Source organism: Schistocerca nitens, chromosome 2, assembly GCF_023898315.1.
Source record: "Schistocerca nitens isolate TAMUIC-IGC-003100 chromosome 2, iqSchNite1.1, whole genome shotgun sequence".
NCBI classification, from domain to species: domain Eukaryota; kingdom Metazoa; phylum Arthropoda; class Insecta; order Orthoptera; family Acrididae; genus Schistocerca; species Schistocerca nitens.
Window position 1 is genome coordinate 1003275310 of NC_064615.1, and position 23456 is coordinate 1003298765.

General features: G+C 43.8%; 1 protein-coding gene across 1 annotated transcript; it reads left to right on the forward strand.

The window, feature by feature from the left end:
- The first annotated feature begins 2593 nt into the window (after positions 1-2593).
- Positions 2594-21902, forward strand: LOC126237332 (circumsporozoite protein-like). Its single transcript, XM_049947304.1, has 2 exons — positions 2594-2743; positions 21440-21902. The coding sequence occupies exons 1-2, from the start codon at positions 2711-2713 to the stop codon at positions 21815-21817; spliced, it is 411 nt and encodes a 136-aa protein (XP_049803261.1). The 5' UTR covers positions 2594-2710; the 3' UTR covers positions 21818-21902.
- Positions 21903-23456: the final 1554 nt, after the last annotated feature.

Sequence of the window (23456 nt, forward strand, 5' to 3'; positions counted from 1 at the left end):
TCACAACGACCGCTATTGGCAACAGGTCCTTCTTTAACAAAGAAAAGCGTTCGATAACTTTGCTCACACAGTAGTCTTCTTCAGTTAACAATTCTCCTTATATGCTTTGTACTTGCAAAGAAATGTGCATGTCCATCTATACACAACACCTTACCATATTTAAAATACCATTTCAAAATCATTCTCCATTACGCCCATGGGCACCGCCATCTTCCATCTTAAGTACATTCTTCACAACGGAAGACTAGAAACTCTCTTTCCGTTACTGACTGCGACAATTCATGCCCAGAAACACTATTACCAACTGTGAAACAGACTATTTGGATTCTATACAATATGAACTTCACTAACTATGTCTACGTTTCTACTAAATATGTTTATAATATTATTTTTCAATAACTTCCTAATAATTATATTTTCGTTCTTAAACAACGAATACTGACAAAATTAGTACATACATATACATATACATTGAAAGCTATGAGGGTGAAGATTTGTCTCATGTGATAGAAGAAACAGGTGTCGATTTAGAAAAGATAGGGGATCCAGTATTAGAATCGGAATTTAAAAGAGCTTTGGAGGACTTACGGTCAAATAAGGCAGAAGGGATAGATAACATTCCACCAGAATTTCTAAAATAATTGGGGGAAGTGGCAACAAAACGACTATTCACGTTGGTTTGTAGAATATATGAGTCTGGCGACATACCATCTGACTTTCGGAAAAGCATCATCCACACAATTCCGAAGACGGCAAGAGCTGACAAGTGCGAGAATTATCGCACAATCAGCTTAACAGCTCATGCATCGAAGCTGCTTACAAGAATAATATACAGAAGAATGGAAAAGAAAATTGAGAATGCGCTAGGTGACGATCAGTTTGGCTTTAGGAAAAGTAAAGGGACGAGAGAGGCAATTCTGACGTTACGGCTAATAATGGAAGCAAGACTAAAGAAAAATCAGGACACTTTCATAGGATTTGTCGATCTGGAAAAAGCGTTCGACAATATAAAATGGTGCAAGCTGTTCGAGATTCTGAAAAAAGTAGGGGTAAGCTATAGGGAGAGACGGGTCATATACAATATGTACAACAACCAAGAGGGAATAATAAGAGTGGACGATCAAGAACGAAGTGCTCGTATTAAGAAGGGTGTAAGACACGGCTGTAGCCTTTCGCCCCTACTCTTCAATCTGTACATCGAGGAAGCAATGATGGAAATAAAAGAAAGGTCCAGGAGTGAAATTAAAATACAAGGTGAAAGGATATCAATGATACGATTCGCTGATGACATTGCTATCCTGAGTGAAACTGAAGAAGAATTAAATGATCTGCTGAACGGAATGAACAGTCTAATGAGTACACAGTATGGTTTGAGAGTAAATCGGAGAAAGACGAAGGTAATGAGAAGTAGTAGAAATGAGAACAGCGAGAAACTTAACATCAGGATTGATGGTCACGAAGTCAGTGAAGTTAAAGAATTCTGCTACCTAGGCAGTAAAATAACCAGTGACGGACGGAGCAAGGAGGACATCAAAAGCAGACTCGCTATGGCGAAAAAGGCATTTCTGGCCAAGTGAAGTCTACTAATATCAAATACCGGCCTTAATTTGAGGAAGAAATTTCTGAGGATGTACGTCTGGAGTACAGCATTGTATGGTAGTGAAACATGGACTGTGGGAAAACCGGAACAGAAGAGAATCGAAGCATTTGAGATGTGGTGCTATAGACGAATGTTGAAAATTAGGTGGACTGATAAGGTAAGGAATGAGGAGGTTCTACGCAGAATCGGAGAGGAAAGGAATATGTGGAAAACACTGATAAGGAGAAGGGACAGGATGATAGGACATCTGCTAAGACATGAGGGAATGACTTCCATGGTACTAGAGGGAGCTGTAGAGGGCAAAAACTGTAGAGGAAGACAGAGATTGGAATACGTCAAGCAAATAATTGAGGACGTAGGTTGCAAGTGCTGCTCTGAGATGAAGAGGTTAGCACAGGAAAGGAATTCGTGGCGGGCCGCATCAAACCAGTCAGTAGATTGATGACAAAAAAAAAAAAAAAAAAAAAAAAACAAAGACTTACTTTAAAATTGCAGGATTAATTAACAGAAACATTATGGAGTAGTGTTATAGCATCACAAACGCTAACATTCTCATTGTTCACGGCGCTGTATCTTCTAGTCCTAGTGGTGTCTCGTTAACATGCGGTACCGTCTTCAGTCATTTTAACCGTTTATGGAATTCTTTTCTGTTTCTGATAAACTATTATTACTGACCATTATACCCTTGCATTGAGTAGCAAAGCTTTAATAAAAGATTTCCAATCCCGGTGGGAGAATGTTAGATGCATGCGATTTCTGGTGGTTTGTAAAAATCTGAAAGTAGCTGCTGCTACATGAGGCAGTGCGCTGAAGCACGTGCGCAATTCCTGTATCATTCCACTGTTGTTTACTCAGTTGCCAAAACACCGTTCTTAGTTCCAAACATAAACGCGCTGTGACGTCTCAAGCCTTCCCGGAATACAGTACAATAACAGTTCATTCTGTGTCCATAGACTGCCAGCCTCTGCTTTACGGGAGGTGTCGACACCTGCGCGTGTCTTAGCCCCGTTCGCAAACAAGCAGTCCTCAGTAGGAATAAATATCACGCGATGCTTGGTGAGATATAAAAAGACCGCTCATTGCTCCGGTCAGCTGCAGTCCACAATCAAGATGAGAGCGTTGCTTTTCTTCTTCTTCCTGGCGGTAAGTGGCTCAGACGTGCAGTCTTCGGACAGTACTTTGTGGTTTAGTAAGAAGACTATTCATTTCGTGATTTCATGTCATCTCCATCCAGTTTTCATGGATCCATGGTATCTCAATGTTGTGGAAAGGATAATTGAAGAAATATTTGTTCTCTGTTGCTCAGATCAACCCCTACTGATTTTTACTGACTGTACTTTTCTATGTTCGTATTTTAAACTTAAACGAATGAAAATAAGTCGCTGAAAACTTTTATACGGGATAATGTTTGTAATCTGCTGCTCTGAAACTGAAAATTTCTCTTATTAGCCCTGTGATTAGGGGAGAAGGACACAGATTTTGCTCTGTCTGTGCTGCACCTTGTGGATGCGAACGAAACAAACCTGTCTCGTACGAACAGTGCAACAAAACACTCTTGTCTACCTGTGTGTACAATCTGCACGGTTCAGTTTATTACGAACAGCGAGATAGTAATCAAGGGAAAGATACAGGATATTATTGGCATGCACTAAATAAACCATTAAATAATATGATATAAGTCAATATATTGTTAATCCGATTAGAATGACAACGTGTTCCTGAAAGTGCAGGCCTCGTCAACCCATACATGATGTCAGCAAAAGCCACTGAATACCGTATTTTGAAAGATCGTAAGAGGCTGCAGAGAAAGGATTGGAAAGCAGCTATGTGAACATGTCGAATTACTGATTGGCTGTTGCACACGGTCAGATTCAAGTGGCGAACGAAAACCAGTTGACGGAGATTTCACTACGTTAATACGCCCATAATGTGGCTTTAATTTTGACTAATAACGAGCACATATAATATGGAAAGAAGATAATGAAACCGCAAATCATCTAGTACTTCCTAAACATAGCCCCATATGCTTCACATAAACATGCTTACAACTTTACAGCGATAGTCCGTATCATCAAAAAACCCGACATTCACTCTCTCCCTCCCATTAAACGACAAATACAGGCCTTTCGAAACATGTACAGGAATAATGATTTTCATTACCAGCTCCACAACCTCCAACGCGGCTCGTCCAAAGTAGGTCTGCGCTGCCCCGCCCACGTCAGGCAAGTGATACGTGCGGTTTTGCTGCAACGGCAGTTGATGTCACATTTCCTCACTAACATCACCGAAGAAAACAGATTAACGGGTGTTTGTGTCGTGTCAAAAGACTTTCACAACGTAGTTATATCGATAGCGTCGGGTATTTCTGGTTCAAATGGCTCTGAGCACTATGGGACTTAACATCTGAGGTTATCAGTCCCCTAGAACTTAGAACTACTTAAACCTAACTAACCTAAGGACATCCCACACATCCATGCCCGAGGCAGGATTCGAACCTGCAACCGTAGCGGTCGCGCGGGTATTTCTGCTCCAAGAAGTATTTTCTTTGAAGACTGTCGTACTAGTAACAGAGTGATGAATGTTAGTATAATGAATGTTTATTACAGTGTATACAGTGAAGTAATTGGGACAGAGTAGAGTTTTGGGAAAACTGCAATTACAGGAAGCATGACAATTATATAGATCTTTTGTTTAAAGATAGATTCAAAGCTTCACACTCACAGTATCATTACAGTAAACTATTTTATTTCATCGGATCGCATATTGCATAGAGTTTGTTTTACAAATATTGTTCTAGTAGAAACTCAAACGTCGCACTGTAAACACATTCATATTACATAAACTACTGTACAACTGTTCCTAATCATCATCGTCGACATCATCGTTAGTGTTCCGTCCGTAGGCAGGTTCTCATATGGTAACTCTCCATGCTCTCCTGTCTTCCCCACCCTCTTCAGTTCCACGTAGTTTTCGCTTTCATTGATGTTGTCTCTCAAGTTGTCTCTCCTCCCTCCTCTCAATGTCCTCCCACGAAGAAGACTTTCCAGAGCGTCTGGTGGCAAGCACTCTTGCCTCAACGAATGTTCCATCCATTTGCACCTTTCCTTGTAACCTGCAGCAGTTTCCACATCTCACCGACACCTTCTCAGACTTTTTCGTTAGTCACTCTCACCCTCCAGGTTATCCTCTCCATTCTCCTCCATATCCACATTTCAAATGCTTCTAGCTTTTTTTTCATCCTCTCGTCTCAGTATACGTGTTTCTGCCTCATAGAGCGCCTCACTCCAGATAAAGCATTTGCCGAGTCTTTTCCTTAGACCGCTATCTGTTTTGCCACACTACATTTGATTTCGGAACAAGGAATCAATAGTTTTTTGTATTTGTTAAGAACGTCTGTTCTTAGCAGCGTAGTCCAGCCTTCTTCCTAGAATCATAACGTCAGGTGGTGTCGCCACATTCCGTTGTTCCACTTTGTTTTGTTTTAGGGCGCAAAAACAACTAGGGTCATACGCGCTCTCCACGTAGTGCAGCGCTAATTCTAATGCCACCGTTTCATCACTACGACTCACTTTCTTGGTACTTTCTTGGCTCTCCCCTTTACTGTATATTTTTGAATGATCTTGGTTTAGCAGACTTACCAATTAACAAAAGCGGCAATTTGTGATCTCCAGAGGCATTGCCTCAAGTTGGGCACGTTATCTGTCGATTTCTTGCAACCTGTAGCGTAAGCTTCACTTGTAGCTGCTAGCGTTTCAGTCGGAGGTATTCTATAATTGAGTCCTGTCTCATCACAATTTTAAAACTGATCCAGTGAATATTTTACTGATTTATTATATTTTTTTATTTCTTCTTAGAACATTTTGACACCAGTCACCTGCGCCCGACTCTGCTGCAACCTTTTTTTATTGACTCCTCTCTGTCCAAGCTCTAACGTCCTAAAACTTTCGTCTGCAGAGAAACAAATTACCTCTTTTGCCTTGGGGCGTCAGCGCTCATATTGGCGAGGAATGGCAGCAACAATAATAAAGAAACACAGCAACAGTAATAAATAAACACGACTCGACTGCACATACACATCGCACTGGCTCGAGCAGACACTGGCTCACAGACGACGGGTGGAACAACAACAGCGGCTAAAGCCAATCACATCCACTCCCTGCGAATTTTCGATTTCATCCATAATATTCCTTTGATTTTTTAAACATAGTCGTCATCCATCATCAACATCGGACTAAACGGAGGTTAGAATTACCGGGGCTGGTATTACCGAGGTTTTACTTTAAAGACAACTCAGCCAATCTTTCGAAATCTCCATCTGGCACACCATATTTAGCTTTGCTTAGAAATACCATTGATTGCAGCTCTTGAAAAAATAATGTGAGCACCTATGTTATAATACTACCCTAAACCCCTCTGTATCCGAATCCTTTAGTGTTGAAATATCCCAAATAGCGACAGAGAATGCACAATCGTCAGTCCGATACCACTGTTGATAGATGTCAGGTTCAATGTATGCTGACGTGTAAAAACTTGGTTGTTGCGAATCCCTCAGATTTAAAGAGAGGCATGCTTGTTGAGGGCATTATTGCCGAAGCCTTAGTAACGAGTAGGACAACATTTAGATTAGTGTCGAGAGAAGTACTGCGTCAACAGTACTGAGAGCAAAAATCAAACAAGGAAATTATGACCTCCTGAGTACAACACTGGCCGAAATTCGAAGTTGAGTGACAGAGAGAGAAAGCTTTGAAACGTGTGGTGACTTTTGAAAGAACGAGAAAACAACATGGGGAAAATATTGACGATAGATTGGCCATTTCAGAGCCAATGATTGTGCTGTCCAATGACTGGAAACAACAAAACTGGTGTCGCAAGGATCATATTGATCACGTAACAATGGGATGCTACTTTGTAGTCAAACGAATCATCGTTCACACTATCCTCAACTAATGAACGTGCTTACGTTCCGAGAACACCAGCAGAACTCTACTATGTTGACTGCACCCATTATAACGCGACTTACGGCAGGTATCAGGTGATAATGTAGGGTGCAATATCCTGTCTTTGATTTGACACAACTGTTTTCCCGCATAGGAGGGAATTACGTATCTATGATCGACGACTGTCTTTAACCAGGCGTTCCTTTATGGAGGATCAGTACACCGAAACGATACCGCTCCCTTTCACACTTCTGGAATTTCACGGGGCTACTTGAACGAGGTTAAAATTTTGCCTTGCATCCCATTTCTTGTGCATAGCTAGTGTGACATTCTGTGTTGTTTGTTGGTACACCAACGCTCTGTTACTTAATGGACTGAAATGATGATAAACGACAGCAAATATCTCCATGTGTCAGTTGTGAAGGAGCAGGTCACGAGTCCCGACGAAGCCTATTACGTCACAATTGAATACGTGTATTCTTGTTAGTTTGGCTAGTAAATTTGAAGTGTGTACTGAATTCACTCACAAATACCTATATGTTTAACTGTAGTACTGTTTACGATTTTGGTATTAAACACGCCAGGCAATAACGAGCAAAATTTTTATGTCGTCGCAACATGTTTACAATGGGCACTTATTCGTGACTATCATGGTTCCATCCATATACCTGAACTGAAAGTCAGTGCATACGCCGATGAGCGAAAACATTATGACCACTTGTTTAAGAACATCTTGTTGCACTTTTGAAACAGAGTACAACAGAGGTTCTGCTTGTGATGTGGAACTCAATGTTCAGCAATGGCTTTGAAAGGTGAGCTCCGTAACAGTTGCGCCTCCACCACCATTGTACTCTGTCGTCAGATCTGCCCTAGATCGCTGTCTATCCTGGATCCTCTGACTTCCACGTTTTGTGATGTCACGTGGTTGTCCTATACCATACGGCCTAAGCGTTATTCTGACATCTTTCAGCCACATTTCACAGATGATCGAGACTGTAGTACGCCAGCAGGCGACCAGCTTCATCGTTTCAGAGATCCTCGTTTCCAGCCACAACGATGTGTCCCTCGTTAAAACCGCTTATGTCAGTGGATTTCCGCATTTGCGGCCCGTATCTTCGCTGTAATGACTGCCCATTCGTCTCTCTTCCACGTACATCCTTTCCTTACTGCATCAGGAGCCAGCAATACCACCAGGAGGCAATCATCCTCGCTGTGAGCAGTGGTCGTAATATTTCGGCTCGTCAGTGTATAACGGAGAGAAGCGCGAGAAAAAACACAATGCCAGAGAAGTGATCAGTGCTACGAGCATAATCTGTAACTCGCTACCCAGCAAAATATACTAGTTTATGGACTGAGTTTGCAGTAGACAATACATATTTATCAGCCGGCCGGTGTGGCCGAGCGGTTCTAGGCGCTACAGTATGGAACCGCGCGACCGCCACGGTCGCAGGTTCGAATCCTGCCTCGGGCATGGATGTGTGTGATGTCCTTAGGTTAGTTAGGTTCAAAATGGTTCAAATGGCTCTGAGCACTATGGGACTCAACAGCTGTGGTCATCAGTCCCCTAGAACTTAGAACTACTTAAACCTAACTAACCTAAGGACATCACACACATCCATGCCCGAGGCAGGATTCGAACCTGCGACCGTAGCAGTTAGTTAGGTTTAAGTAGTTCTAAGTTCTAGGGGACTGATGACCTCAGAAGTTAAGTCCCATAGTGCTCAGAGCCATTTGAACCATATTTATAATTTTAACATCAGAAGTCATTTAAATCATTTTTCTTTTCGTGTGAGTGCTAGCCGATCTTCAAGTAACTTCGTGCAAGAGACTGAAGAAATTTAAACACCAATTTCCCAGAGGCCTTACCAATATCTTCGAGTCAGAAAATACAAAGACTTACAGAATCACATGGACATTTTAAGACATTGTAACCTGCATATTGGCTGAACACTCTGCGATATACCTATAAACCTCCTTCATGAGCAAGAGTACCCTTTTCTTTTATTTTCGGGTGTTATTATGTTTTTTCATGACAATACTTTTCGAACAGAACACTATCTTTGTGCAGTTGTGTGACTGATGTCGTTTTCTGTTTTTGTCTAATGGAGATGAGATAGTCGTCATTCGTTTTCTGGACGCCGCAAGAGAAGGACACATTGTACACTGAAGAGCCAAAGAAATTGATACACCTGCCTAATATTGTGTAGGGCCCCCGCGGGCACGCAGAAGTGCCGCAGCACGACGTGGCATGGACTCGACTAATGTCTGAAGTAGTGCTGGAAGGAGCTGACACCATGAGTCATGCAGGGCTGTCCATAAATCCGAAAGAGTACGAGGAGGTGGAGATCTCTTCTGAACAGCACATTGCTAGGCATCCCAGATATGCTGAATAATGCTCATGTATGGGAAGTTTGGTGGGCAGCGGAAGTGTTTAAAATCAGAAGAGCGTTCCAGGAGCCACTCTGTAGCAATTCTGGACGTGTGGGGAGTCCCATTGTCCTACTGGAATTGCCCAAGTCGTTCGGAATGTGCAATGAACGTGCCGGCCGGGGTGGCCGAGTGGTTCTACGCGCTACAGTCTGGAACCGCGCGACCGCTACGGTCGCAGGTTCGAATCCTGCCTCGGGCATGGATGTGTGTGATGTCCTTAGGTTAGTTAGGTTTAAGTAGTTCTAAGTTCTAGGGGACTGATGACCTCAGAAGTTAAGTCCCATAGTGCTCAGAGCCATTTGAACCATTTGCAATGGACGTGAATGGATGCACGTGTCAATTGTTAGAGTCGTAACTATATGTATCAGGGCTCCCATATGACTCCAACCGCACACGCCCCACACCATAACAGAGCCTCCACCAGCTTTAACAATCCCCTGCTGACATGCAGTTTCCATGGATTCATGAGGTTGTCTCCATACGCGTACGCGTCGATCCGCTCGATAAAATCTGAAACGAGACTCGTCCGACGAGGCTACATGTTTGCAGTCATCAACAGTCCAATGGCGGTGTTGACCGGCCCAGGCGAAGCGTAAAGCTTTGTGTCGTGCATTCATCAAGGGTACACGAGTGGGCCTTCGGCTCCGAAACAACATATCGATCACGTTTCGTTGAATGGTTAGCATACTGACACTTGATGGCTGAGCACTGAAATCTACAGAAGTTTGTGGAAGGGTTACACTTCTGTTACGATGAAAGATTCTCTTCAGTTGTCGTTGGTCCCGTTGCTGCAGGATCTTTCTCCGGCCACAGCGATGTCGGGGATTTGATGTTTAGCCTGATTCCTGATATTCACGGTACACTCGTGAAATGGCCATATGGGAAAATCCCCACTTCATAGCTTCCTCGGAGATGCTGTGTCAAATCGCTCGTGCGCGGACTATAATACCACTTTCAAATTCACTTAAATCTTGATAACCATTGTAGGAGCAGTAACCGATCTAACAACTGAGCAACTTGTTGCCTTAAATAGGTGTTGCAGACCTCAGCGCCGTATATTACCTGTTTACATGTCTCTGTATTTGAATACACATGCTCATACCAGTTTCTTTGGCGCTTCAGTGTATACAGGGTGTTACAAAAAGGTACGGCAAACTTTCAGGAAACACTCCTCACAAACAAATAAAGAAAAGATGTTATGTGGACATGTGTCCGGAAACGCTTAATTTCCATGTTAGAGCTCATTTTAGTTTCGTCAGTATGTACTGTACTTCCTCGATTCACCGCCAGTTGGCCCAATTGAAGGAAGGTAATGTTGACTTCAGTGCTTGTGTTGACATGCGACTCATTGCTCTACAGTACTAGCATCAAGCACATCAGTACGTAGCATCAACAGGTTAGTGTTCATCACGAACGTGGTTTAGCAGTCAGTGCAATGTTTACAAATGTGGAGTTGGCAGATGCCCATTTGAAGTATGGATTAGCACGGGGCAATAGCCGTGGCGCGGTACGTTTGTATCGAGACAGATTTCCAGAACGAAGGTGTCCCGACAGGAAGACGTTCGAAGCAATTGATCGGCGTCTTAGGGAGCACGGAACATTCCAGCCTATGACTCGCGACTGGGGAAGACCTAGAACGACGAGGACACCTGCAATGGACGAGGCAATTCTTCGTGCAGTTGACGATAACCCTAATGTCAGCGTCAGAGAATTTGTTGCTGTACAAGGTAACGTTGACCACGTCACTGTATGGAGAGTGCTACGGGAGAACCAGTTGTTTCCGTACCATGTACAGCGTGTGCAGGCACTATCAGCAGCTGATTGGCCTCCACGGGTACACTTCTGCGAACGGTTCATCCAACAATGTGTCAATCCTCATTTCAGTGCAAATGTTCTCTTTACGGATGAGGCTTCATTCCAACGTGATCAAATTGTAAATTTTCACAATCAACATGTGTGGGCTGACGAGAATCCGCACGCAATTGTGCAATCACGTCATCAACACAGATTTTCTGTGAAAGGTGGGGTAGGCATTGTTGGTGATGTCTTGATTGGACCCCATATTCTTCCACCTACGCTCAGTGGAGCACGTTATCATGATTTCATACGGGATACTCTACCTGTGCTGCTAGAACATGTGCCTTTACAAGTATGACACAACATGTGGTTCATGCACGATGGAGCTCCTGCACATTTCAGTCGAAGTGTTTGTACGCTTCTCAACAACAGATTCGGTGACCGATGGATTGGTAGAGGCGGACCAATTCCATGGCCTCCACGCTCTCCTGACTTCAACCCTCTTGACTTTCATTTATGGGGGCATTTGAAAGCTCTTGTCTACGCAACCCCGGTACCAAATGTAGAGACTCTTCGTGCTCGTATTGTGGACGGCTGTGATACAATACGCCATTCTCCAGGGCTGCATCAGCGCATCAGGGATTCCATGCGACGGAGGATGGATGCACGTATCCTCGCTAACGGAGGACATTTTGAACATTTCCTGTAACAAAGTGTTTGAAGTCACGCTTGTACGTTCTGTTGCTGTGTGTTTCCATTCCATGATTAATGTGATTTGAAGAGAAGTAATAAAATGAGCTCTAACATGGAAAGTAAGCGTTTCCGGACACATGTCCACATAACATATTTTCTTTCTTTGTGTGTGAGGAATGTTTCCTGAAAGTTTGGCCGTACCTTTTTGTAACACCCTGTGCAGGACGTAACAGGTACAAGTGCAAATATTTCTATTGCTGAATGAGGTCGATGGAGGACGATGTACTGAAAAACAATGACTCAACAGTTTGTACCATTGTCGCGTGTCCAACCGGATGCAGTCGTTTTTATGCTGTTATCTTCAAGCGACACCAGCAGAATGAGCATCTTCGCTACATCTGGCCTTCTTAATACCGTAATCGCCCCCATCCCTTGCTTCAGTGTCGGTCACGAGCCGTCATGGGCGGAGTGGCGGTGGTGGTTTGGACAGGGGGGGGGGGGGGGAAGGGTCAGGGTGGCAGGGGGGCGGGGGGGGGGGGTATGGTGCGCCGCCGGGTGGTGGGCGCCATCTCTGGTCTTCAGCACTTCAGTGGCCTGCGTCGGTCTGTCCGTTAGCCATTCGTATTTCAATAGCTTCCTTCAGAACACAGTCCAAAACGACGACATATATCTTAACACTTTCGTTTCTTCATACTTCCTGGAGCAACCTGTAGCCTCGCAGTGTTCTGCAACCGCTGATTTTGTTGGTTGCGGAATTTCGGTGTGACTTCTGTGTTCCTTGCAGCTTTCTTCCATTGTTCGTACAGTTTCCCCGATGTACGCCATACCGCATTTACATGGAATACGGTAAACACCTCGTTGATAGAGCCCCAAGTCATGTTTCACCGTACCTAATAGGCACGCGTTTCCGGAAGTGGGCGAAAAACACATTTAATGTTACGTCGAGCCAGGATTCTGCCGATTTTGTCGATACCTTGCCGGCGTGTGACCTATATGCCAATGTCGTGTCCTCCTCGTCGTTTTCTCTCTGTTGCGATTATACTTTCTGCCTAAAAGCACGTCGTATTTGCCTCTTGTCGTATTCATTCTTCTTGTAAACCTGCCTGAGGTTTTCATGCTCCCTTGGTAGGCTTTTTTCGTCCGCTATCACACGGGCCCTCTGTGCCAGTGTACATAGCACACCCTCACGCAGTGAAGGATGTTGAGTTGGCGCCGTGGAGAAACAAATCAGTGTGGGTGGCGTCCCCGTGCACACAGAGTCCTATAGTGCCCTCCGTTCTACGCTTGACTAAGACGTCCAAAAAGGGGAGGCCGCCATTTTCTTCCATCCCAATGGTGAATTTGATACTAGGGTGCACAGAGATCAGATGCTGGAAAAACTCCTGAGTCTTCCACTCCCATGGGGCCTCACCACAAACGTGTCATCAACATACCTGAAAAGCCATGTAGCATTCATGGCAACTGTTTCCAGAGTTTTATCTTCAAAGTCCTACATAAGCACGTTTGCAACAAATGGTGATAGTTGGCACCACATGGTGGCCCCTTCTGTTTGTTTATAACCGTCGTCAGTGAAGAGAAAGAATGTTGACGTGAGCACAAATTCGAAGAGTCATTGCCGGATTGAATTTCTCCCTGATCAACTTGAGGGAATCAACAAACGGCACTCTGGTGAAGAGGGATACCACATCAAAGGGCGGTCACCGAGGCCTAGTTCTTGCAACCTGTTAAATGAAATGTACAGAGATCCTGAAGTGGTGCTGACATTTACCGATGTAGGGGCTTAATACCGCGTAATATGTTTGGCCAGCTGGTACGTTGGTGTGCCCGTTTTGCTTACAGTAGAACGTAGAGGAACGTCCCCTTCGTGAACCTTTGGTAATCCATAGAGCATTGGTGATGCAGCAGTTCGTGGTCGAAGCTTCTCGATTTCCTTCGGCAGGGACTGGCGCAGAAGCTCAATAGTCTTCTTCTTCACTTGTTGGTCGGGTCTCTCTTCAATTTTCTGTATACTGGATTCTCGAGTACGTCATACATTCTGCGATTGTACTCTGACAGTGGCAGTACAGTGGCATTATCTTTGTCCGCAGTTAGAATGGTTATTTCAGGTTCGTTCCGTAGATCTCGTATGGCAGCTCTTTTCGCTTTCGTAATGTTCGTCCTCGGTGGGACGGCTCCAGAGAGCGTGCTGCACATTTCCCGACGTATCTCTTCTGCATCGTCGCTATGGAGGGTGGAAACTACTTGTTACACAACACTGACGAAATACGCAACAGGTACAGCAGTCGGTGTTGGAGTGAAGTTGAGTGCCTTTTCGTGAACTGATTTTGTCGCGTCGTCAATCTCTTTTCCCGTGAAGTGGATTACGGTTCGTCGTTGGTCTTCTTGTAGCTGTTGTTCTCTTGCTGCCAGACATTCGAACCTCGAGACGTATCTGATAATAACACTGCATCGCGATAGGTCCGCATGCTCCCGACCAAGAGAATGAAGAAAAAGACTATTGAGCTTCTGCGTTAAGCCCTGCCGGAGGAAATTGTCAGGAAGCTTCGTTGCCGTGAGGATATATTGGGCAAAACCATATAACTGAGGAAGCTATTGTGGAGTTAGTATATCTTCTTTAGAAAGTACTTAAACACTCTACCTGTTCCGTGTTTCTTCTTATTGTCCTCGTAGTCAGTAGCGCTCTCATACTGCAAACGAATGATGTCTGATAGAATTGTAGGCAGCAACAACTGATAAAAGTAAAAGAGGGCTGTCATCACGGAGAATTTATTGTAAATAAACACTGTGAATTTTGCAGAATACAGTCTAATTGTAATAGTATAATTAACTGGCAAATGGAAAATTTTAAGATCATAGCCTACACGGAGATATCGGCTGTATCACGTGTAAGCCCTGACTGACTGACTTGGCACGATAAAAGTTCTATTATACCCCCAAGTTTGTACTATTTCATACTTCTTGGCATTCTCTCGTGTGACGCTGTCCGTCATTTGTTAAGCAAAACTCTTACGTTTCCTGCATTGGAATGGTGCCATATTTATTACCAATGATTTATAGACTTCTCCTGAAATTTTCAACGTAAAAAATTAGTTACTGTTTTATTACTTATAATTAAAGTTATAAGTGTCCATTGCATGGCCATTCCCCAGTCTATAAGTGAGTGAGCAGGGTATCTCACTTAGTAACACGTTTTTCACATCACTTACCTGATATAAATCCCAGAAATCGCGACGTGTGTCTCCTTCTCGTCATGTGAATAGCGTCCTAATAGCTATCATACTGTAGCTCTACAAACTACTCAAGGCAGTACTGCACCATATAAAGCACTGTAATATTTAACAATCTAGTTGAAGATAATATAAAAAGTTCTGATTCTGACAGATTACATCACAAGATATCTTCGCACAAATCCACGATTCTTTGAGGAGAGGGGTGAAGGATGCGTAACAGTTAATATTAAAGATACTGAGCACCTCTGATAGCGCCAGTAGAGAGACAGCTATCATGAAATACACTGGCCTACATCTCAACAAGTATTTATTTTCGAGCAAAAATTTACAGGACTTTTGTTTCAACTTCTGGATGGCGCTTTCACCTGAAGAATATGGAACATTTCTGTTTTAAAACACAGCCATAATGATGAATCTATTCTTGTTTTGGTCGTGAACCCTAAAGTTGATTTGATGGTGTTCTACTACATCCCTGGCGCTTTTAATCCTTTTCATTTTAGCCTAACTGCTGCATTCATACAAAGCATTTGTACTACAATATCTTTTAATATTGGGGAAAGGAATTGTTTTTTTTTTTATTTCATCCTGAAGCAGTACAACAGAGGCAGCCAAGAATTCGGCTCATGAGCTGTGCCCTAGCTCTTGTGCCATAGTGATCGGATTGTTTGCACACTTGCCCCACAGCCACATCACACTGTCTTACCGGTAGGAAGGGACGAGGGAGACTGAGAACGCACTGTACTTAGGTAGCAGTATATTGGCACTACATACGATTTGGCTTCATGTTTCATATTGCTCCACAGCGTAGGTCAAAAATGCACTGAAGACATAACGTAGTTTTTTCTGATATAAAGTGTTGGCGTACGGACAGACACAGATAATTTCACAGATTTTTACTTTCAGGTTGCCACGTAATCGAGACTTATTTAGTTTCATAATTGCTCCCATACATATGTTGACAGAAATATTATAGCACTTTTGCAACTTCATTATGGACGAATGGGAACTCTAACTAAGGAAAACAGTGTAGACGTCCTGCACAATTCAAACGTAAAAGGATTTGTCTATAAAATGGGAATTACATTGCAGATCAGTCTGTTACATATGAGCATGCACATGGGCGCTTTCCACTGAAAGGGCGACCTGTCTCGAAAACAGCTCGAAAACAGATGTAAGATGGGCAGTGTCCTCAGACCGTGTAGAAAACTATCCTTCCCGAGCGGGAAGGTGTGCCGGTCCCTGGCACGAATCCGTCCAGCGGATTAGTGTCGAGGTCCGGTGTGCCGGCCAGTCTGTGGATGGATTTTAAGGTGGTTTTCCATCTACCTCGGCGAATGTGAGCTGGTTCCCTTTATTCCGCCTCAAATACACTGTGTCAGCGATTGCTGCGCAAACACTGCATCCACGTACGCGTACACTATAATTACCCTAACACGGAAACATTTGGGTTTACATTCGTCTGGTATGAGACGCTCTCGGGGTCCATTGGGAGCCGAACCGATCAATAACCCTGAGTTCGGTGTGAGGCGGCGAGGCGGCGGTGGGGTCGGTGGACTGCTGTGGCCTGTTGTGGGGTTGTGTACCACTGAGGGCTACGGCAGGACGAAGCCTCTCCTTCGCTTCTAGGTCCCCGGTTTAACACACACAATAAACACACACAGTATGATACTGGAGTGCTTATTTATTATTTATTTATTATTTTCTTTTTAAATGCGTGTCCGTCATATCAGAAACAAATTGTCTCTCACGATTGAGTGTCTTACTGCAGACGGTGTGCAGTCAAGGCCACTTAACATGCGAGGTCCGCAATCCATTACGGATGTTCTGATTTCCGTTCCTGCACTCCTTTCTCCTTCATAAATTCAATAATAGCGGATTTTAAATCGAAAAATCGTCCCACACATGCCCTTGGCTCAGCCAACGTACTTTGCAGTAATAGATAACGCCTTCACACTCTTCGTTAAATTCCATCAAAAACTGATGCAACTGGCAGTGGAATGATGCGACTTCAGAAATTTATTATTCGTTCACTGTTTCTTGACGTGGTCCATGCCATTTAGCACAAATTGCTTCCTGATGTACAGGACAATGAATCCCATCTGACGATCCTTGTAATTTTTTGCTCTTTCATTGCCAACTAAATGTTAAATTTTTTTTTTTCATGTTGTTTCCTAGCAAATATACGGTTCCCGTGGATTATGCGACTGCGTTATAACTTATGAGAAGTCTCATCGGTCTATTCTGCCATTACCACTGATTTTTGAAGGTTTGTGACGATAATCACTAGAGTGGCTCTGTTTGTGTAAACAGCCACTGAACCTGCGAACGTCCTTCATATCACAAGCAAATAGCGAGGGCGAAACAGACTGACACAACGAGTCTGCAGAACTCAAAGACTTGTCCCGGACGAAAAGTGCCGCACCGCAATACTAAATGAAATGTTGCCCCGTACCGGGTACTTCCGAGAAGGACCGAGCAAAACCAAATCAGGCCGATCCTCGGTCCACACGAGGCCTTTAAATCCGGCTTGCGTGCGGTTCATCACGATGTGGCTGGCCCTGCAGTACAGCATCAAGTACAGTGATACAAGGGTAATTTATTCTCTTTAAAAAAAGTAGGCAGGAGTCGTCAATACTGATGGGTCAATACCAGTGACCAAACACATGAAAAGTTGAAGAACAGGTTGCTCATTGTCACCTCCGATCTTTATTTTCCGTGTGGAAAGTGAGGGAAGTAAAGGTTTGTCTCAGTCTGGGAGTTGCTTGCCATAGACAGAAAATCTACTTGATTCTGCTTGATGATACACTACTGGCCATTAAAATTGCTACACCAAGAAGAAATGCAGATGATAAACGGGTATTCATTGGACAAATATATTATACCAGAACTGACATGTGATTACATTTTCACGCAATTTGGGTGCATAGATCCTGAGAAATCAGTACCCAGAATAACCACCTCTGACCATAATAACGGCCTTGATACGCCTGAGCATTGAGCAAACAGAGCTTGTATGGCGTGTACAGGTACAGCTGCCCATGCAGCTTCAACACGATACAACAGTTCATCAAGAGTAGTGACTGGCGTATTGTGACGAGCCAGTTTCTCGGCCACTATTGACCAGCCGTCTTCAATTGGTGAGAAATCTGGAGAATGTGCTGGCCAGGGCAGCAGTCGAACATTTTCTGTATCCAGAAAGGCCCGTACGGGACCTGCAACATGCGTTCGTGCATTATCCGGCTGAAATGTAGGGTTTCGCAAGGATCGAATGAAGGGTAGAGCCACGGGTCGTAACACATCTGAAATGTAACGTCCACTGTTCAAAGTGCCGTCAATGTGAACAAGAGGTGACCGAGACGTGTGACCAATGGAACCCCATACCATCACGCCGGGTGATACGCCAGTATGGCGATGAAGAAAACACGCTTCCAATGTGCGTTCACCGCGATGTCACCAAACACGGATGCGACCATCATCCTGCTGTAAACAGAACCTGGATTCATCCGAAAAAATGACGTTTTGCCATTCGTGCACCCAGGTTCGTCGTTGAGTACACCGCCGCAGGCGCTCCTGTCTGTGATGCAGCATCAAGGGTAACCGCAGCCATGGTCCATGCTGATGCAAACGTCGTCGAACTGTTGGTGCAGATGGTTGTTGTCTTACAAACGTCCCCATCTATTGACTCAGGGATCGAGACGTGGCTGCACGATCCGTTACAGCCATGAGGATAAGATGCCTGTCATCTCGACTGCTAGTGATACGAGGCAGTTGGGATCCAGCACGGCGTTCCGTGTTACCGTCCTGAACCCACCGATTCCATATTCTGTCATTGGATCTCGACCAAAGCTAGCAGCAATGTCGCGATACGATAAACCGCAATCGCGATAGGCTACAATCCGACCTTTATCAAAGTCGGAAACGTGATGGTACGCATTTCTCTTCCTTACACGAGGCATCACAACAACGTTTCACCAGGCAACGCCGGTCAACTGCTACTTGTGTATGAGAAATCGGTTGTAAACTTTCCTCATGTCAGCACGTTGTAGGTGTCGCCAGCGGCGCCAACCTTGTGTGAATGCTCTGAAAAGCTAATCATTTGTATATCACAGCATCTTCTTCCTGTCGGTCAAATTTCGCGTCTGTAGCACGTCATCTTCCTGGTGTAGCAATTTTAATGGCCAGTAGTGTAATTTAAGGATAACCGCTGAAACTGATCACGAATTGAAACGGTTGGTTAATCTAATTGAATGTGTGTTAGCTGGCCGCTATAATATGCCCATAAATAAAAAAGCTGATGTATTTGTACGTGTACCAGATGGAGATGGTGGACAGATAAATATCAAACTTCAAGAAGAGCGTCTTGAAGAAGAAAAAATGGTAAATAAAGAAGGTAAATACGAAATTTACATGGATACGAACATTGAAAATGGCAAAAGGGCTATATATAAACAGTTGCTAACATATAGAAATACATTAAAACTAAGTCACTATGAAGAATAGCAAAAAACGGTATTTTGCTTATTGTTTGTACACAGTGTAGTAGGAAGAAAACATGATTAAATTTGTAGGTATTTGCTGGTTATACGAAATTTAGAACACAGAGTTGCCGCCTCAGGCAGCCACAGTGGCTCCAACCTGACTTGAACTGATCTTGGCAGATTCTATGTGTGCCAGAGTTCATCCATAGTGGTCGTTAAGGCGTTGTGGCATGCCAGTGTTTCAGCAACCCAAGACCAGATGTTTTCAATAGGTGGAGGTGTGGAGAATGCGGTTGCGAGGACAATATTCTGTGCATTCAGATAGGTCAGGATCACAGGGATAACATCTTTTTATCTTGTTGAAACATAACGTCACTGAGACCTCAAAGTTGTAGCACAGCCACCAGCTGTAACATGTCAGAAATGTATGGCCTAGTATCGATGGTATACAAAAGAGAGATGATCCCCTGGTGTACCAAGTAGTACCCCACACCATCACGCCAGATGCTGGTCTCCACTGTAGTCTGGTAACATTCGTTCTCCTCGAAGCCTCCATACATGACCACCCATTCTGATGCTGTACACAGAAACTGCTGTCATCTGAAGAAACGTGCTGCACTCCAGAGTCCTGTGTTATTGTTGCGCAGATGACTGTCTATGCACCAGTGGCCGCCTTACCGCACAATAGTCCCATGCGACTAGCACTTTAGAGGCCATAAATATTCTTCGTCAGTCCGTGCATGTCACGCCTCTTTTCTGTAGTCCGAAAATGGGCTTGTTTGCAACAGTGTTCACATGGACGGTGCGACGACGTCTAAAGTACCTCCTAATTCCATCGATTTCATATTTCCATATGGATGTAGAAAAGGAAACGTTATTATCCAAATATATAAACATTCGAGGGACGCTGATTATGTAATGAAACAGATTTTTTCCCAAAACAAGTTGATCTTTTTCAACATAATCTCCATCCAATGCGATGGCCTTACGCCATCATATATGAGGACCTGTATGCCCCCATGGTACCACTCTACTGGTCGACGATGGAGCCAACATCTTGGTGCATCAATAACATGCCCATGACATACTGCTTCCTGTGTTCATCCTTCATTGGGCCAAATAAGTGGAAGGTACGAGATACGGGCAGCAGGGTGGAAGAGGAAAAACAGTCCAAATGAGTTTTGTGAACTCCTCTCGGGTGCGCAGACTTCTACGAAGCCTTGTGTTGTCATGGGGAAGGAGACGTTCGTTTTCATTTTTGTGGCTACGAACACGCTGAAGTCGTTTCTTCAATTTCCTGAGGGAATCACAAAATGGCTCAAATGGCTCTGAACACTATGGGACTCAACATCTTAGGTCATAAGTCCCCTAGAACTTAGAACTACTTAAACCTAACTAACCTAAGGACATCACACACACCCATGCCCGAGGCAGGATTCGAACCTGCGACCGTAGCAGTCCCGCGGTTCCGGACTGCAGCGCCAGAACCGCACGGCCACCGCGGCCGGCAGGGAATCACAATACACTTCAGAGTTGATCGTTGCATCATGAGGGACGACGTCAAACAGAATAACCCTTTCAGAGCATCAGAAGACCGTCGCCATAACTTTAGTGGCTGACGGTGGGGCCTTGATCTTTTTCTTCGGAGGAGAAGTGGTGCAGCGTCACTCCATGTATTGGCGTTTTGTTCCTAGTTCGAAGTGATGAACTCATGTTTCATTTCCCATGACGATGCTCGACAAAAAATAGTGACAATTAGCTCTGTAACACGCAAGCAACCCCGCATAGGTCGTCCTTCGTTGCTCTTTGTGGTCTTATGTTAGGCGGCGAGGAACTCAGCGGACACATACCTTACAGTGCACAAACTGGTTGACTACCAACAGAGACGCCATGTAGTGCAACGAGGTGCTTCACCGTGATCCATCGATCACTTCGAACGAGAATATCCTTGCGTTCCAACACTGGAAGATTCACACCTGTGTATGGCCAGTTGGCACACGGAAGATCGGACAGGTTTATGGACCTTGTTGCTATGATGACAGATGCCTCATCCAACAACTCGCCATGCTTTTGTTCACTGCCAAGTGTCCGTAGAAATTCTGCAAACGATTCTGTGATGTTATGGTTTCCCGCCAGAAGAAACTCAGCTATGTATTTGGAACGCAACTCTGTTACAGGCGCCATTTTGAAGGCTACATGTAGCGCTGCCACCTATCGGAACTTCATAAAACTACAGGGGCTGAAGCTACTAATTTACTGTCTGCTGGTCCGCAGGTCTCCGCTTGCGCCGCCCAGGAGATTCAGCGCCTGCCTGATGTGAACGCGACGGACAACCAGGCGTCCAACGGGTCAGGCGCAGACAACCAGTCGCCCCAGCAGCAGCAGCAGCAGCAGCAGCCCCTGCGGCCAAACTTCGGCGGCCTGTGGGGCGCTCCGCCACCACCAAACAGGCGCCCAGCGTTCCCTAGCAATGGCAACCAGGGCTTCGGCTCCGGCTTTAACACAGGCTTCAACCCAGGCTTCAACCCAGGCGTCAACCCAGGCTTCAACCCAGGCTTCATCCCAGGCTTCAACCAAGGCTTCAACCCAGGCTTCAATCCTGGCCAATTCCCAGGTTTTGGACAACTGCCATTCCCTGGGTTTGGGCGCTAAGTCCTGATTTTCTGAGTATCTGTAATCTGTTGATGTTGTAGAAACCAGAGGTGACACATTAAATGCAGAAATATTTGTTTCTTCAGGTGGCGAAATTTTTTTCAGTGTATACGATCTTTGATTGCTCCCCTCCTTTCAGAACAAATTCTTTTGAACACATGCTGCTGATAGTTTTGTTATGGACAAATTTTAAACGAAAAGTAGAGTTCAATGAGAAAAAAATTAACAGTTAAAAGTTTACCAATGTCATTGTAACACTATCAGAGATCCTTTAACCAGACTAGTCTCTTGAAAACAGGTTTTAAAATGAACTTAAATAAAACAAAGGTAAATGAGTATAGCCGAATTAAGTCAGCTAAAGCTTATCTAACAGGATTAGTAAATGAGACACAGCATGTAGTAGAAAAGTTTTGCTAGTTAGCTACGAAATATCTCACGGTGGCAGAAATACAGACAAAAGAGGACATAAAGTGCATCCAGACCGTGTCAATGCAAGCTTTCCTGGAAAACAGAAACATGTTATGTCAAATAGAAACCTGAGTGTCAGATAGTTTTTCTTGAAGCTATTTGTTTGTATTGTAACTAGATATGGAATTGCAATGAGGACGGTAAAAGGTACAGGCAAGAACAGAATGGAAATTTGAAGTATGTTTTGACACCAGAATTCTGATGATTAGGTCAGATAAGTAATGTAGACTTATGTAATACAGTTGGAAAGAAAATAAATGATAATTTTAATTTCCTAGGAGGCACCAACGAACATTTAATTTGATAATGCAAGAGAGGGTGAAGAATAAAAATGGAATACAATGAAAGGCGAAATTGATGTAGCGTGCAGTAGTTATGCAGATTCGAAAAGACTTGAACATGACAGACTATCGTGGAGAACTTCATCAAACTAACATTGCACTACAACGTATTGTACAAGACCTCGAGTATTACATCTACATCTACATAGATACTCTGCAAATCACATTTAAGTGCCTGGCTGAGAGTTCATCGAACCACTCAAGAAATAAGAGAATGAAATAGAAGTAGGTATTTAACAAAGTGAGAGAAGAAAGCGAAGTAAATAAAAAAAGATGGAAAAACTAGAATAGATTGACAATGCTAACAAAAATGATTTATACGTTGTGCACTTCGCTCCAAGCAGCTGTATGGAGATAGTGTATTGTTATTATTATGATGTCATATTGTATTATTATTATTATTATCACTATAGAGTTGTTTCACCAGAAACACATTATTGATTTTCTATTCCTTCAGTCGTACATACAACACGTTAAACATCTTCATTGGAGAGGAGTGACTGAGGTATTGTTTAGTTCTACTATGAGAAAACTTGTCAAAAGATACTAACGTTTCAAATCTTTCGTGCGTTTAGACTGAGTTTTGGTTGTAGAAAACAGGAATAATATTGTAGATCATATATGAAATTGGAGCCATGCTCCGTGGCTTATACGTTGGTAAGTTATGCAGCGTGCGACATCATATAGTTGGTTCCGAAAATTAGGCCATGAGCACTATTTTACAAACTAGAGGACAAAATAATTAAAGTTACCTTACCTGCTGTCTTGTTTCAACAAAACTTTTACACTTTGTTTCTGGGTCTGTCTACCCCGCTTTGATATTTTTTTTT

What these genes read in the sequence shown, in the direction of transcription:
- LOC126237332 (XM_049947304.1), top strand. Translation starts at nt 2,711, where the DNA reads ATGAGAGCGTTGCTTTTCTTCTTCTTCCTGGCG. An exon ending in TTTTCTTCTTCTTCCTGGCG is followed by an intron (nt 2,744 to 21,439) that starts GTAAGTGGCTCA and finishes GCTGGTCCGCAG; the next exon opens with GTCTCCGCTTGCGCCGCCCA.